The 16,478-nt window shown below is 34.0% G+C and overlaps 2 protein-coding genes across 2 annotated transcripts; one reads left to right on the top strand and one right to left on the bottom strand.

Annotated features, from left to right (window-relative positions):
• Positions 1–647: 647 nt before the first annotated feature.
• LOC126679121 (uncharacterized) lies at positions 648–10,588 on the top strand. The gene is made up of 2 exons (XM_050374064.2): positions 648–1,137; positions 10,057–10,588. Exons 1-2 carry the CDS (start codon positions 861–863, stop codon positions 10,065–10,067), a joined length of 288 nt encoding a protein of 95 aa, XP_050230021.1. The 5' UTR covers positions 648–860; the 3' UTR covers positions 10,068–10,588.
• Positions 10,589–12,613: 2,025 nt separating this feature from the next.
• LOC126657309 (receptor-like protein kinase HERK 1) lies at positions 12,614–16,114 on the bottom strand. The gene has a single exon (XM_050351980.2). The coding sequence runs from the start codon at positions 15,438–15,440 to the stop codon at positions 12,933–12,935; it is 2,508 nt and encodes an 835-aa protein (XP_050207937.1). The 5' UTR covers positions 15,441–16,114; the 3' UTR covers positions 12,614–12,932.
• Between the last annotated feature and the right edge of the window lie 364 nt (positions 16,115–16,478).

The raw sequence follows: 16,478 nt of genomic DNA, 5'->3' as shown, positions 1-16,478 counted from the left end.
GAAAGTTATTTTTTTCAATTACAAAATGAAAAAAAATTGAAATTAAAATCTTACATTTTTAAATTTAATATATCTACTAATTGTTAGATTATGCATGGGAAATAAAATTGAATTTGTCCTTGGTATATATATATATATATATATATATTAAAATGGAGTTCATAAGCCGATTGCACCTAATAGAGGAATAATTAAGTAGCATTGATTAAATTAATGTTTGTGCCGAAAGGTTAAGCGAACTATATGTTATCTAATTTTTGCCTAACTCCGTATAACAATTAATCTAATGGCATCAAGTCCTTATCCAGGGTCTTAAAAATGTAATGAATTCACAGAAAAAAAAAAGAACGATAGAGGAAAAAATGGCTGATGATTTGTTAGAAATATAAACCAAATGAAATGGTTAAAATATAAATTCAATACCGAAAAAATAAAAATAAAACAATAAAAAATAATTGGTGACTTCGCTACTCATATATGCCCACTTTTAGTGCCAACCTTTTTTTTATCAAATGGAAAGGGGGATTTTGGCGCTAGTAGGAGGATTAATTTGATCCCACGACTTTAACAAAATGCTGGCCAATGTAGATTCTATTTGAGCTATAAATTATTGGTTAGTTCTAACTTTTAATCTAAATAATCCAGTTAATTTAAGTGCACGGACCGTAGATATTTCACATGCTGACAAAATAAATACAAACCGATGCCTTAATGCTAAATACACAAATCAAAACACATTGCATAGGTCTCCAAAACCAAAAACCTTCCTTCCTTCAATACCACTCCTATATAAATATAACATACGAAAAGATATGCTTCCATTTATATTCACCAAATATATAATACCTAGCTAATTAGCCATGGCTAACTGCAAGAATGACACCCAAATCCCAGTCCGATCATCGTACATCGACATCCACAAATGGCCGAAGTCCGACAGCTTTCGACGGCCGGACGTGCATGGGAATATGGCGCAAGCAAAGGTTGTGGACAGTAGATCATGCAGGCAAATGTACTTAAGAAGCTATACATTTTCAAGAAAAGAAAGTGTTCAAGAAAAGACCAAGAAACGTTTCGATGAAGTTAGAGAAAGAATCAAGAATATAAGATCAAGAAAAAGATCATCATCATCAAATGGTGAAAATCAATCCTACCCTTTAAAAATGGTCTCATGTTCTGCTATGTTATCTATGTTTAGGAGGCTTATGCTGTCTTGCACAAGTAAAGGTTGATGCTGCTTAAAATTAATTGTTTCGATCCTTAATTCACAAATTTATGTATATAAATTATAGTTTTTTTTAATCTTTTGAATGGTTCCTTTAAAGCCTAATGGATACTAATATTTAAATATTTTTGATTTTTTAAAAATTTGTTCAAATTTTTAAATTTATACAGTTTTCTACCAATTTTAAAAATTAATTCAAACTTTAATTTAATTTTAAAAATTGTGTAAATTCTGTGATATGATATATCGAAAAATAATTTTTTAAAAGTTATGTGGAAAACTATGAAAAATAAGTGAAATTTTAATAAGATAGATATGAAAACAGTTTTAGTCCATTCTTAAATATATAAAAAAATTGGACAATTAATTATTTTTTGAAGGATAAACTCTTTATTATGTCCTTATATTATATATCTTTTAATTAACTGGTCCCTATATCTCACTACTAAAAAACAGCCATTTAGCGACGGATTTTTCCGTCGCTAAATGGCTAAATTCCGTCGCTAAACTCGTTTAGCGACGGATTAGCGACGGACAACGTCCGTCGCTAAATATCTGGTCGCCAATTTTGCAGCGACCGAATACTTTTTTTTTTGCGACGGATTTAAAAAAATTTGCGACGGATTTTGCGACGGATTTAAATCCGTCGCAAATTTTTAAAAATAAAAAAAAAATTATTTTTTAATTAAAATCGTAAAATGAAATATTATTTAAACGGTCAACCCCCGTCACACACCCACTGGCTATACAACACACACCCGCACTGACCCGCAAATATCGCAAATTTTCCAACTTCCCAGTAGGTCACCCATCCTTCACATTACTCCCATACACTCCTCTTTAACTTTGTAGTTCCCCCGCGCGTGACTCCAACTTATCCAGCTCAGATTCTTGTTTTATATCTATGTATATTATATTTAAATATAACAAAAAGGTACTCCCGCAATTTACTCCCATATTATATAAAATAATTATTTTTTCATACTAATTATTTTTAAATAAAATAAATTATTTTTTAATAATTATTTTAAATAAAAACAACAAATTATTACTATTACACTTTACTCCCACATTCTAATATAATAATTTTGTTATAAATAATTATTTTATTAATAAATAATTATAATAAATAATTAATTATTTTTAAATAAATAATTATAATAAATAAATAATTATTTTTAAATAAATAATGATTTTATTAATAAATAATTACAATAAATAATTTTTTAATAAATTGTTTTATAATTAATATTGTTTTTATTAATAAATATTTGTTTTAATAAATATATTTTTTAATTATAATTTTTTAATAAAAATAATACTTTTAGCGACGGATTTAGTAATCCGTCGCTAAAAGTAAGCATTTAGCGACGGACGTGGTATTCCGTCGCTAAATGTATTACTTTTAGCGACGGATTACAAAATCCGTCGCTAAAAGTGAAAAACAAATTGGCGGGATTCATCCCGCCACTTTTAGCGACGGAATTTCCGTCGCTAAAAGTGGCGGGATTCATCCCGCCAATTTTCTTTAGGATTTAGCGACGGATTTTGAATCCGTCGCTAAATCCGTCGCAAATTTAAATTTTAGCGACGGATTTCAAATCCGTCGCTAAAATCCGTCGCAAATCGACTGTTTTCTAGTAGTGTCTAATTTTATCTCGTTATGGTCCCATAATTTTATTATAAAGAACGTCTCTTTAAGTTCTTCTGTTAAGAGCGTGTGATTCACGTTTCAAAAATGATGAGTTACTTGTCAATTAGGCTTAATAGCTTAAAATCACGAACTTTAGTGTCTTACAAATTTAACACGAACTTTCAATTTTAACAAAAAAATACATGAACAATCTTTTTTTTTTTTTGCATTTTTAGACATCGAGCAAATTTCCGTCAACAAAATGCGATGTGTACACCGAAATAAACATTGTTCCGGCATCTACATCAACATTTTTCTGACAAAACATTGCTCGGTGTCTAAAATCACAAAAAATCAAAAGTTAGTGTCTATATATGCCAAAATTGAAAGTTCGTTTTAACGTACGCTAAAGTTTGTAATTTTTTAAGCTATTAAGCCTCAAAAATGCCACATACCTAACAAAATTTCCAACGGAGATTCATCGAAGGACTTGAAGACATGTTTTTTCTTTAGTTCAGGGACTAGAAAAAGACAAAATTTAATTTAAGGATCAGTTAATTAAAATACTTATAGTTAAATGGGTTAAGCCATTTTAAGATTACTATTAACTTTTCAAATTAAACTAAAATTATTAGAACTAAATGTTTTTGTTTATTAAGAGGTAATGTATAGACATCTTTTGTACGGACAACGAGAAAAACGGCAAGAAACTTGAGTGTTTAATGACGCTTTTCAAAGAAATACGTTCAAATGACGAGCTAATGTTCCATTTGAAAATTTAAAGGACTAGTTCGACATATAGTGATAGGTTTGAAAGATTTAATCGTAATTGTCACAATAACTCTAAAAATCCAAAACAATTTCGGATATAAGTTTATAGTTCAAACTAATCTAGAGCCTTAGTATGAGGGACTTTGTTCAATTGTAAAGATCCAATAACTTTATTTATTGCATATCTTACTAGAGTAAATCTTAAAACTTCATAGCCTTAAAGCCATTCTCTGACACTTTCATAAATCAAAATGATACTCTTACCATTCTATTAGCACCATTTATAATTAATTATAAAATTAATTAATTTAATTAGTAATTATCTATAATCTAACCTTTGGAAGCCTAAACCTACCTGGCCATTATAAATAAACTACCTTATAACATAATTAAAAGAGAGGGAGCAATTTTATAAAAAAAAAAATCAATTAAAACAACTAATATTCACAAAAGCTATCAAATCATAGAATTCCCACCCACAGTCGAAGCCAATTCAACCAAAACAATAAGATTCAACTCAAATCAAGTAATTTAAATTCACATTACTTTTAAGGATCTACTTTTCTTTTTTTCACTAGTAGATTACAGAGACATGGCGCTAGAAAAAGCATCTAAGAACCTAGTCTAAGTATTCTAAATGTTAGAAGTGCGTCGAAAATTGGCTTTCTCTAACTGAACTAGCCTGTGAGCCTCTTTGTTATCCTGACGCTTAATCCACCGGAACTGGCAGTAATCAAAGGAGGTTGTACAAAGCCATATGTCTTGACAGATTCCCCAACTAGATGCCAACAAGCAATCTCCCAAATTGACAGAATTAGAGACCTGAATGGCATCTCCTTCAAAAATCACATCACGACAGCCTTTATTCTTTGCCCAGAATATAGCTTCCCTAAGTGATAGAAATTCTAAGATTTATGGCTCCCATATGCCCCTATACGATTTTGCAAAAGTCCCCAATCGCTCCTCTTGTGCATTTATTGCCATTCCAGCTACTGATCCTGATTTAGCTGTAGCATTGGTTCCCCCATCATAAGAAATAGTAATGCCATTACCTACTCTATCTACAGCAGAGTTGAAGGACCTTGGTACTTAGAAAATTTCCGTTCAGTTTGCTTCACTTTTTGAAGCATCACCCTATGCGCTTCCTCAAATTCACGTTGCGCTTGCTTAGCATGAAGGCCTGTTTCTTCTACCGACCAAGGGATTACCTGGAAGACTTTGGAGTTCCTGACTTTCCATATGGACCACAGAGTAAAGGCAAAAGCAATTAATAGTCTATCCGAGTCACACGAAGATGAAACTGAATCAGCAATGTTTTTCCAAGTTTTGTCTAAAGATTCATCTGGGATTGAATTCGAGTTCATAGGGAAGCCAGACAAAAGCCAGACTCTTTGAGCAAAATAGCAATTGAAAAATAGATGATGGATGGATTCATTACCTTGGAAATGGGGGCATGTGAGATCACTCCGCATCCTGAAGTTAAGCGCATCAGCTACTGGGATCCCTTTATGGAAGATTTTCCATATGAAGACTCTTATTTTGTTGGGAATCTTCAGTTGCCAAAAACGCTGCCAATCCTGTCTTTGAAGAGCTAATGTGGGGGAGCTGGACCTGTTCTTATGATCCGGCTGCCCTTGGCTCGCAGCAAGGCCTATATAATATCCTGACTTCACATTATACTTCCCATTGTTGGTATAGTGCCAGATACGTTTGTCTGGGGCAAAACAGTGAGGAATAGGAATAGAAAGAATGGCGTCTGTCTCCCTTTCTGGAAACAGAGTTTCAACCTCATTTTTCTTTCCATTGGTTAGTAACTGGGTCTATTAGATCACTTACAAGATGGGGGACCAAATTTCTATCAATTTCCTGGAGAGGGTTTATGATGTAGGCTTCTAACTCTTATAATTCATATAATTATATCTAGCATAGTTACCGTGATTTAATTATTTGTTTTATAACTTTTGACATCCTTCAGCCATAAGTAGTATATCTTTAGTTTTAACTTTTTGATTTGTTTTGCATGTCTTCAATTCATATGACTCTCCTTTTGCATGTACAAAGCCTATAATTTGCTTAATCTTCAATCACAATAATTTGAAAATAACTAAAAAATGCTAGAAATTATTGGAAATAAACTAATAAACTGACATATGACTCTCATTAATTGATCATAGCGAATAAGAAAAACATTATCCTAAGAAAGCATCTAATCGCAGATTTCTAAAAATCACAAAAAAAAATCCTCCCGCTAACATGCACAAATTTACATATTTTCGAGTACAAAATATTGACATGTAGCACAACACAACGATTAGAAATTTTGGGGTATTACATAAATGCCTAATAAAACCATTATCATATTTTGAAAAAAATATTCTTATGTTCTCCACATATGTCATAATTCACATTTTCGTCCCTTTTTTTTTGAAAATCAAACGATATGGTCACCGACTTTCATTTTTGGTAACATTCTACTCCTTCTGTTTTTTCGTGTTTTAGTCAACTAAGTCAAATGACTTAACTAATTTAATCATTAAATTATTTTTGACACAAATATAGATCAAAATTATATTTTACAAGATTCAATGATTAAATAAATCCAATTTAATTTGTTGTATTTTTCTTATTTAAGATTTGTAATTTTATTTTTTTTTGAATTTTCTTACTTTATTTATTTTTAAAATTAAAAATTACAAAAAACAATTTCTAAAAATTAAAACATTAATAAGTATAAATATTTACTGATGGATATCGAATCCTATCATAAGTACTATGGAGCCGAGTCGCAGAAGATCCATCCTCAGACGATATCGGACTCTCGCCCGAAGGGCTAAGCCAGATAAAACTAATTACCGAATTCACGAGATTCGCCTTGACTGGAATAATACTTCAAACCAGTAAATTAAGACCGAATCTCCTGAAGACTCGGATAAAGCGCATCGACCTAGGAATTCGGCCAAACAACCAGATCCACGAAAATCTTTCCTATATGGATACAAACTCCAACTTAGGAAGATAAACTCCAACTTATAAAGATGAGACTATTCAGAAAGATATTCCTGAATAGGACTTTCATTCGAATAAGGAACTATACTCCTAATCAAGGTCAAACCCTACTAAATAGGAATTACTTTCCAATTCCAAGACTACAAGGTATACATTCAACTACTATATAAAGAGTTTGAGGTATCCTAAACACATAATTATATTCATGTACTCAAAACGCTTCTCACAGCTCAATATTGACTTTAGCATCAGAGAGTTAATCGGACCACCACCGTCTCGTTAGCTTCTACCCTGTTTTGCAGGTTAATCCACCGGATCAAAAGGCAAACTCCATCATTTACAAAATTAAATTGAACTCATTATGTCATCAAATTCATGATAATACAATTTTTATTTATGCATATTAAAAATATAAGTTTAATGATTAAATGGAACTCTATTTTATTAATTAAGTTCTTTGACTTAATTTACCAACATAAAAAATAAACGAAATGACTAAAACATTGACGGAAGCAAAAATAAAGGATCATATATCTTTTGATTTTTAAATAAGTGAATTATGACATACCAAATTTTGGGGAAACGCACCAATACTGTCATGATCGACGATGGCTCTAATAACCAGCTCATAAGGCTTCAATGTCGCTGGAGTTATGCTACGTCTTGGCAAAATCAATGCTGGGCAGACATTGAAGGCAGACCCATCGTCGATCATGACGGTATTGGTGTGTTTCCCTAAAATCTTGACTGTAATGAACAACATTTTGTTATGTTGTCTCTCTTCCAAAGGCAAGTCATCTTTTGTGAAGACAATGACACCAGCCTTCTTCTCCATCATCTGGATGATCATGACTGTTGTGGTTACATCAGGCTCGATGTCCATCATGGATAGTGCTTGCACCATCGCTTTTTGGTAATCTTTGGAATGTATCAGCAGGTCCCAAATGGTCTTGCATGCTTTGAACTTCTCAAGCTGCTGCACTTTCAGTCTTTCTCCTTTAATGGATTTCTCTTCCTTACCTGGGCCTTTTTCTAGGGCCGTTTCTGATTCTTTCTTCTCATTCGGATCCAGTTTCTCCCTCGGAGTGACCTTGTTCACATATTCTGGAATAATTTCCAAATATTTCTTGAACATGATTTCCTTCTCAGTATCGTCTTCTTCCAATTAATAGTTTTAGTAGCCATGGTAAAAAAAAACTTTCATGTTCTGACTGAGTCCTGATTCAAATCACACAAACAGCCAGACGATATACCAGTTCTAGACACTTCGAGTTTACAAGGTTAAAAAGTATTTCTAACCTTATATGTATATCAACTGCTGATTATGTATATATTTGCATTGTTTATATGCTTTCTGTTAAAGAATAATCTATAATATTATAGAATAAGTGAAGTAATTATTAGAAAATAGAGAGTTATTAATTAGAGAAGATTCTAGAGATTAGAATATTCTAGAATCTATTGTGTGTGATTTTATATATATATATATATATATATATATTTAAAGATATGTACCTCTTTATTCAATAGAATGAACAACAAATTCAGAATACTTTCACAAGGTATCTGAGCCTCTATGACCGAAAGGTTTAGAGTGCGATCCTTGGCAACCCCCATTTGGTTAATTAATTTAAACACAAGGTGAGATGAGCCTGTGTATTTTTTTATTCACGCTTCAAGCTCAAGTGTGCAAGAAGCATGCGGGGTGTGTTAAGACAATTATTGTTAAAGATTCACCCAACATCTTGAGATTTTTAGTGAATTAGTTATTTGGATTTTTTTTCTACTAAAAATTTCAGATTGCCCAGTGAGCAATCTGTTGAAGTTCTACTCTGCCCTGGTGAGCAGATTTGTCAGTTCAAATTCTACTCTGCCCTGGTGAGCAGATTTTTTGGTTCAAGTTCTACTCTGCCCTGGTGAGCAGATTTATCAGTTCAAGTTCTATTCTGCCCTGATGAGCAGATTTTTCGGTTCAAGTTCTACTCTGCCCTTGTGAGCGGATTTTTGGTTTTTTCGGGTTATTATATTCTTGCGACGTTTAATTCACACCTCTAACAATGGGAGGAGCATGACCTCAAGGCGGACCAGTCCAGTTTTTTAGCGATCATCCGACTAGCGTGTGAGACTCACGCTCCGACGATAATAAGCGTCATGTCCACCAGGTGCCAGCGCGTGCAACAACATATCTTCCTTTTGTTTCTTCCTTCTCCGTCGCCCCGCTCTCTGTTCTTTTGAACAACCCCTTCCTATGGTGTTTCTTGCTTTGTTCTATGTGTCTTTAATATTTTGACTATTCTTCTATCAAGCTGGTATGCTCCAGCTTGAGGGGGGAGTGTTAAAGAATAATCTATAATATTATAGAATAGTGAAGTAATTATTAGAAGATAGAGAGTTATTAATTAGCAAAGATTCTAGAGATTAGAATATTCTAGAATCTATTGTGTATATATATATATATATATATACCTCTTTATTCAATAGAATAAACAACAATTTCAGATTTATATTTTCTACTTTCACACTTTCCAAAGCATTTCAAGAGCCAAATATTAACACACAAATGAAATTAACCACGTTAACTTAGCACTAAATCTAGCAAGTCCAACAAATCACTTACAATTCATAGGGTTGTCATGAAAATATAATTAGAAGTTTGTACAGACATTCAAGATGACTTAAATAAAATCAATCTAATTTAGACATCTGGTTTAGACTTTATTCATGCAAAATGACTAAAGACCCACCACGTTTCGCTACATGATGGAAAACACCAGGATTAGATGTGTGTTTAAGAGTACATGTTATATATCTCATATGTCAGATGAAGTGTGGACGGCCTGGAAGGCAGTCCGAGATACTGTGGAAGCGAAGAAGAAATCTGAAACGACACGCGCTAATCGACTCACTGAGTCGTGCGGACCTGGAAGCTGGCCAATTTGCATACCAGAGGATCTAGATCGGCTTTAAAGCATAAGGAAGTTTTGGAATAGTATTAATGTTTATATATATATATATATATATATATATTATTTCTTTTTGTTTCTATTACCTAAAAGTATACACTTTTAATACTAGGCTACTGAGCTCGGCCGTGAACCGATTGTTCCAGAGTTGGTTATTCAGATGCATATGACTAAGGCTAACCGAACAGTTTTTGTTAATCTGAGATCCAGGATTACGATTGTAACTAAAGATTTATTAATGAGTTTTATAAATTTAATTGTATATATATATATATATCTGTATGTGTGTGTGTATTACTTTTATGGTTGGTGGATGCAAATGTAAATATATTTGCAGGTTTTCCCTGAAAATGGTTGATGCTCATATTTCAGAGGAAATGCTTCCATATTTTCATTACAAATTTGTGTGTTATATAATTTTATAAAATTTTACTAATCAAGTATTTCATCTTTTGCAGGAACATTTTAATGAGGAGTTCACTGGTGCGTCCCAACAGGCAGAAGGAGTTCAGCTTCTACACCGGTGGACCAGAACCAATTATTTCTCGCTCTCGAAGGGGTGAAAAAGTAGAGAATCTACGGGATCGGTGCAGCTTCCTCATCCTACTTCGCATCCACCACCCAGATTAGCCGTAAGGGTGGTAGCTCGACGTCAAAACGAGAGATGGAGGAGGGGGTCCGTGTTGAGGTGCATACAAAAATGGAGGCCACCATGCAGCAAGTGATAGGTGATAAAGAACATGAAGTAGAAGATTGAGTTCGTGCTCAGATTCGTATGGTCCTAGAGAACATGGACAAGCGGATTTCAGAGCTAGTGAAGCTCCTTCCTGGTGGCCGCCAGCGTTCGCCCACACCACCAGCAAACGATGAGGACACTACTGATTTTTAAAGTGGTCTCTGTAATATTCAAAATATTTTGTTTGTTTTTATTTGACATGTTGTTTATGAATATAACAGCATAAAAGTATAAAAAAAAATTTATTGCGTCAATTTGTTTTGAATTTACATATTTTATATGTAACAGGTTTTAATTTCAAATTGACAAAAAAATAAATTAAGCCGGAAAGGGAAAATTTTGTCAAATGTTTTGTAAATTTAGCGACGGAAACGTACTATTTAGCGATGGAATTCCGTAGCTAAAGGTTGCATTCTCAGCACTGGATTGTCCCAATTACTTTCCGTCGCTAATGAGCAAATATATGTCGCTAAGGTAAGCCATTTTGGCGAGGGATTTTGACGTTTTAGCAACGGATTAATCCGTCGCTAAATGGCCGATTTTTAGTAGTAACACTATCCTACGGACTATGTGTATGATTAAGATGAGATTATCGGATATTGTCCTGTAAATACGATTCAATCGATAAGCCAAGTACAAGAGTTTTGATAGTGTTCATCGACCCGGTCTTTTGGCCCGATGTAAGGTGGTCTCACCCATAAGCGTGAGAGATCTACCTAATCCGTATAAAAGACATTTTCTAGCTTAACTGGATGGCGACTCCATTTTTCAAAACCTTTCCAGATCCGAAATCAGACATAAGTCTAGGCGAGCGGCCTCCAAACCCTGCTCCGCTCACATAACTATTTACCCCTATCACTCCAACTATGCATACGCCTTCCACTCCAACAACACCTTCCTTGGCAATAAAATCGTCCTCTCTAAATCCAACCACGCCATATGCACCTCGAGCCTCCTCTCTTTCACCTTCTTCTTTATCATCTCTGGAACCTCTCTTAAATCCTTCAACTCTTCCAACATCCATTTTGACCCCTTCTTCTCCGTCTTCTGCAACATCATTTCCTTTGGCACTACGTTTCGGCACGACCCGTGATGCCTACTTTGACAACTAAAAGACCTCCTCCTTAGTCTACTTCCACCTTGACGTCTCCACCTTTATCGTCGCTAGATGGTTCATCAGGAAATACGACCAGAGCGGTAGTGGGAATAACTATTGTATTGGAGGAATAGTAACTCCAGCACTTTTGAGTTTAACCCGTACTCTAGTTATATTCATTTTTTTACTTGATTTTAGATTTTTTCCGCCCACATCCTTGCACAAGAATATTGAACTATTCTTTGTGAGGTCAAATTTTCTTTAGCAACATAATTAAGAAGTGACATTTTACAACTTGTTGAAGCATTTTCAATATATTAATTGTACATTAGCACCTTTATATGGACGGAAGGCTTATTTGGACTATAAACCAAATACGAAGGGCTTGTTTGAATATTTTTTAGATTTTAAAAGATTAACTAATACATTGAGTCATTTGGAACATAATTTGTGAATTATCTTTTGGTAAAAGTATAACAAATTAACATTAGCCTAAGGATATAGTGGAATAGTAGGTAAACTATGCAACTATGCAAGATATTTGTTATTGGTTATATATAATTGAGGTGGAAAGTCACCAACTCTTCCATATGTAGATGATATTCTACATATCATCTATAATTTTAAATTTAGGAAAATTATAGATGATATTCTTTCCATATGTAGGTTTAATTACACTAACTTAAATTAATTGTTCTTTTAAAATTATCGTAAAATGATAAGATTCTACTATTGCTGGTAAAATGAATCAAATCTAAACTTTTTCATTAATATTCATCGAACTTGGACTTACAAAATGAGGATCAAAGAAAAAACAAATTTAGAATTTTAATTGCTCATACATGATTTTGGATATTGATCAATGTTGGTTAAATTTGGTCCATATAGAGAATTAATCTCTAGATACAGTAACTGCTAACAAATGAAAAGGCCTGCGCCAAATCATTGTTGATCAACAATCTAAAACCACAATTGTAACATAATTTTAGTAAAAATATTTCAAGTGGAAAAAAGGGTTAATTTTGTTATAAATGAAAAATACCGAGACTGTGTGTGTGTTTAATTAAATAAAATTGAAATATATTTTTCAAAATTAGATTAAAGTTGAGCGCTTTTAAAAAGTTAGACTACAAATGTGAAAAAGTAAAAAAAATTGAATATTTTCATGTGATTCTGCCTCAAATAAAAGCAAACCAGACAATCATTTTCAAATATAGAAATAAATGTTGTTGAAACAAGTAAATGATTCATGCATAACTATAAATAGACACAAAACAAGCTACAAATTCAAAGCAATATTCTTATCAGTATTTCCTAAAACTCACTTTTGAAGAAACATCATTCCTTCTGTACAAAAGAGTGAACTTCGTCCTGTATGCCATAAACAATTTGGAGTAGCTGTTCCAACACCCGATCGAAGGATGATATATTGAGCAACTAGTCTTCGTTTTTCTTTTTGTGATCTGAGAAATGTAACCAATCAAACATGCAATTCTCACAGGTTATCGTCCTTCTGACTTCACCAGCTGCGAAAATACCTTACTCATTGAAATTCCCGACATGTCATCAACGCTATTACTCGAATCTTCGAATGGCGCAACGGAAACACTGTTATCAACATTGCTGAAGTTGTTGATTTGTGGAGAGAGCTCGCCGATCATATTTGTACTGTTTTCGTCAGGCTCTCCTGGAATAACCACCTCTTGAAGCTGAAGAGCATACTCAAGATTCCATAATACATCTCCCATGGAAGGTCTGTCCACCCCGTAATCCGCTAAGCATTTCTCAGCAGTTTCCCCGAATTTTCTAAGTGAATCTGCTCGTATTTTGCCAGCAAGCGTAGAATCTATTATCTGATCCAACTGTCCCTTCTTCTGCCATTTCATCGCCCATTCCGCTAAGTTCACCATTTCCCTTGGAAGGGTTGGATCTATGACAGGTCTCGCGCAAAGAACTTCAAACAAAACAACCCCAAACGAATACACATCCGATTTTTCTGTCAGTTGTTGCCGTCTAAAATATTCAGGATCGAGGTAACCAAAACTACCCTTCACAGCTGTACTCACATGGGTCTGATCAATTTCAGGTCCCGTCTTTGAAAGCCCGAAATCAGCAACTTTGGCCATGAGATTCTCATCGAGCAAGATGTTTGCCGACTTAACATCACGGTGAATGACTGCTTTAGCATAGCCAGTGTGGAGGTAGTGAAGGCCCCTAGCTGATCCAATACATATCTCAAGTCTCTGCTTCCAACTCATGCTGGGATTACCCGAGCCATAGAGATGACCCTTTAGAGTCCCATTCTCCATGTATTCATAAATTAAGATCATCTCATTTTTCTCATCACAGTAGCCTATTAATGACACTAAATGGCGATGTCGGAACTGGGATAGCATCTCAATTTCAGTCTGGAATTCTGCTAGACCCTGTTGAGATCGCGGATTTCCTCTTTTAACGGCCACTTTTGTACCATCATTTAGTTCTCCCTTGTACACCTTCCCAAAACCTCCGATACCAATAACCCAACTCTCGTCGAAGTTGTTTGTGGCTTCTTGAACCGCTGCAAATGGAATCCGATATCCCAAATTGGAATTGATGCTAACTGTTGTTCCATTCGAATATTTACTACCCATAGTATGAGATTGTCCTCCACTAATAGACAGAGGAATCCATGTCTTTGAAAGACCTTGGCGTACCAACCTTTTCCTCTTTTTGCAAAACAAACAAAGAATTCCTGCAAACACCAGACTTATAACTGCCCCAGCCGTCAAGCCTACTATTAACCCGATATTCTTCTTCGAGCTTGAATTAGAAGGCAATGGAGTTGCCCCACTGAGGCTGCCCAAGGAATTATTCAATTTCATGATCTCCAGGCCATTTAAAATGGCATTAGGAAAATTATTTAGCACGGTGCTCGGACCAATACTCACACGAAGTTTGTTTCCGACAGTTAATGCTGTGACATAATCCCTATAGAATGCACCCGCCAAAATATTGTTTGTTATTGTACTAGGATCAAGATCTTTAGCAACAAGCCACGAATCGATATAAACATCAAAGTAGAGCTGGTCAAGACCTGTACTTACTATATCACAAAAGTGAAACCGAACAAAGTACTGAAACCCTGACACAACATCAAAATCCCAGGTCACATTGAAATTGCTGGTGGGATCACCTGATGAGTTCATCATGGTGGCAGTACCATAGACAGAATTAGGAGCAATATCCGATGTCGCTCCACCATTTATGAACTTGACAGCACGAATATTCGATACTGTTGAGGCACCATTCTGATTGATGAGAAAATCTTTATCAGGAATCCAAGTTCGACCAAGGGTATCATTGAGAGAGGTAATCAACGGTCCACCCATGTTTACCCTATGAATAGTTTCAAATGCCTGCCATGACAAACCATTGAAATCCCCAACCGGATTAAACATAGCGGGATCACCAGCAAGAAGAGAATTGGGGGCCGAAACAACTTCCAATGCATTCAAAAACGCAAATGAATTGGCCGAAGGAGCAAAAGTAATTTCAAGGGTTTTCGAGGTTACACTGATAGAGAACTCTTTAACAACATCAGTGTTAACACTAAAATCGTTCAGAAGGCCATGATCTTGAGTGAAAACATCAAATTTCGCCTTACTCATATCATAGCTTTCAAAAACAAATGGATAGAAATAAAGGCGAATCCAATGTCTACCCTGTTGACGAATCGAAAAGGTATACTTAGAGGTCCCGTTGAGAATTCTCGCAGTTTGATAGAGCTGCGAATTCTCAACGGAAGTGACCGATTTCGTAGTGGTGGCAAAAATGGGTTTCGGGGTTGAAATCGAGTTTGAAGAGGAATTATCAGCCAAGAACACACGGTTGTTACCAACTGCAGTCTCTTGGCTTGATCCACAATCAATAAGATAGTTATCAACAGGAGTAAATCCACTACATAAACACACCAAGCTCAAGATTGGCAGAACCCAAATAAAAAAGTTCAATACTTTATCACCCATCATTACAAAAATCAAGAAAATTGGCCAACAAAATGCTTTAAATGAAGCCCTACAGTTCTTCCAAAGACTACTAATCAACAAGCCAACAGAACAAATAACTATTACAGCAATTCAAGAACTTGTAATAACTAATAAAAAACTTTAAAAATTCAAGATGAAAGAACCCAAAAGATAATATGAAACCAAGAATTAAAAAGCTGGCACCTTTAAGATTGGAAGCTCATATGGAGAGAGACCCAGATGAGCAATTATTGAGCAAAGGTCAAATCTGATGTGGGCTTTTAGGTTTTCAACTTTACCAATAAAGAAATATGTAACAGAACAGCAATCTAGCAAGGTGTAAGCTGGTTTTAAAGTTGATGACAACCTCAGATATTGACAGATTCCATGATTTTTTAAGTTGTATGAAATAAATAAAGAAGTGAGGTTTCAATAAGACAAAAGAAAACAGAAACCAAGAGTCAAAGAAATAAAGAAAAAAAAAAACAGGTAATTAAGAGAGTTGAATATTTGGTTGCTATGATTTTATGTAATTTTAAGTTGCAGAGAGGTAAAGAAATGGAGGATTAAAACTTAAAAGAGTTTACAGAAAAACGCAGAGGAAAAATATGTTTTATTAGTGAGGAGGTTTGAGAGGTTTGTAGTGTTTCTTTAATGGGGAATGGAGAAGAAGGAGTAACTGATACTAGTCTACAGTACAAGTATATTTTATTAGGTAACACTATTTTTTACAATTATATTCAATCTAAAAAATATATAATTATATTTAATATTCTATTCTTTTTAAATATTAAATTTTTCGACTTTTATCAACTGTAATCAATTTTTTTTGATAATTTAAAAATGCATTAAAAAAATTAATTGTAATTGATAAAAAATATAAAAATTTGTTTAAATAAAAATAAAAAAATTAAATATAATTGTAAAATATTTTTAAATTGAATATAATTATAAGAATTAAAAAATTTATCGTAATTTAAAAAAGACAGTTGTTTGTACTTAAAAAGTAATTGTGCCATTTTTATTTATCTAAGTAGGTAT

Source organism: Mercurialis annua, linkage group LG1-X, assembly GCF_937616625.2.
Source record: "Mercurialis annua linkage group LG1-X, ddMerAnnu1.2, whole genome shotgun sequence".
NCBI classification, from domain to species: Eukaryota; Viridiplantae; Streptophyta; class Magnoliopsida; order Malpighiales; family Euphorbiaceae; genus Mercurialis; species Mercurialis annua.
Note: the sequence above shows the minus strand (reverse complement) of the source record. Positions and strands in the feature narration are given on the sequence as shown.

Bases quoted from the DNA above. Each gene is read 5' to 3' on its own strand.
- LOC126679121 (XM_050374064.2), top strand. From the start codon at position 861: ATGGCTAACTGCAAGAATGACACCCAAATCCCAGTCCGATCATCGTAC.
- LOC126657309 (XM_050351980.2), bottom strand. From the start codon at position 15,440: ATGATGGGTGATAAAGTATTGAACTTTTTTATTTGGGTTCTGCCAATC.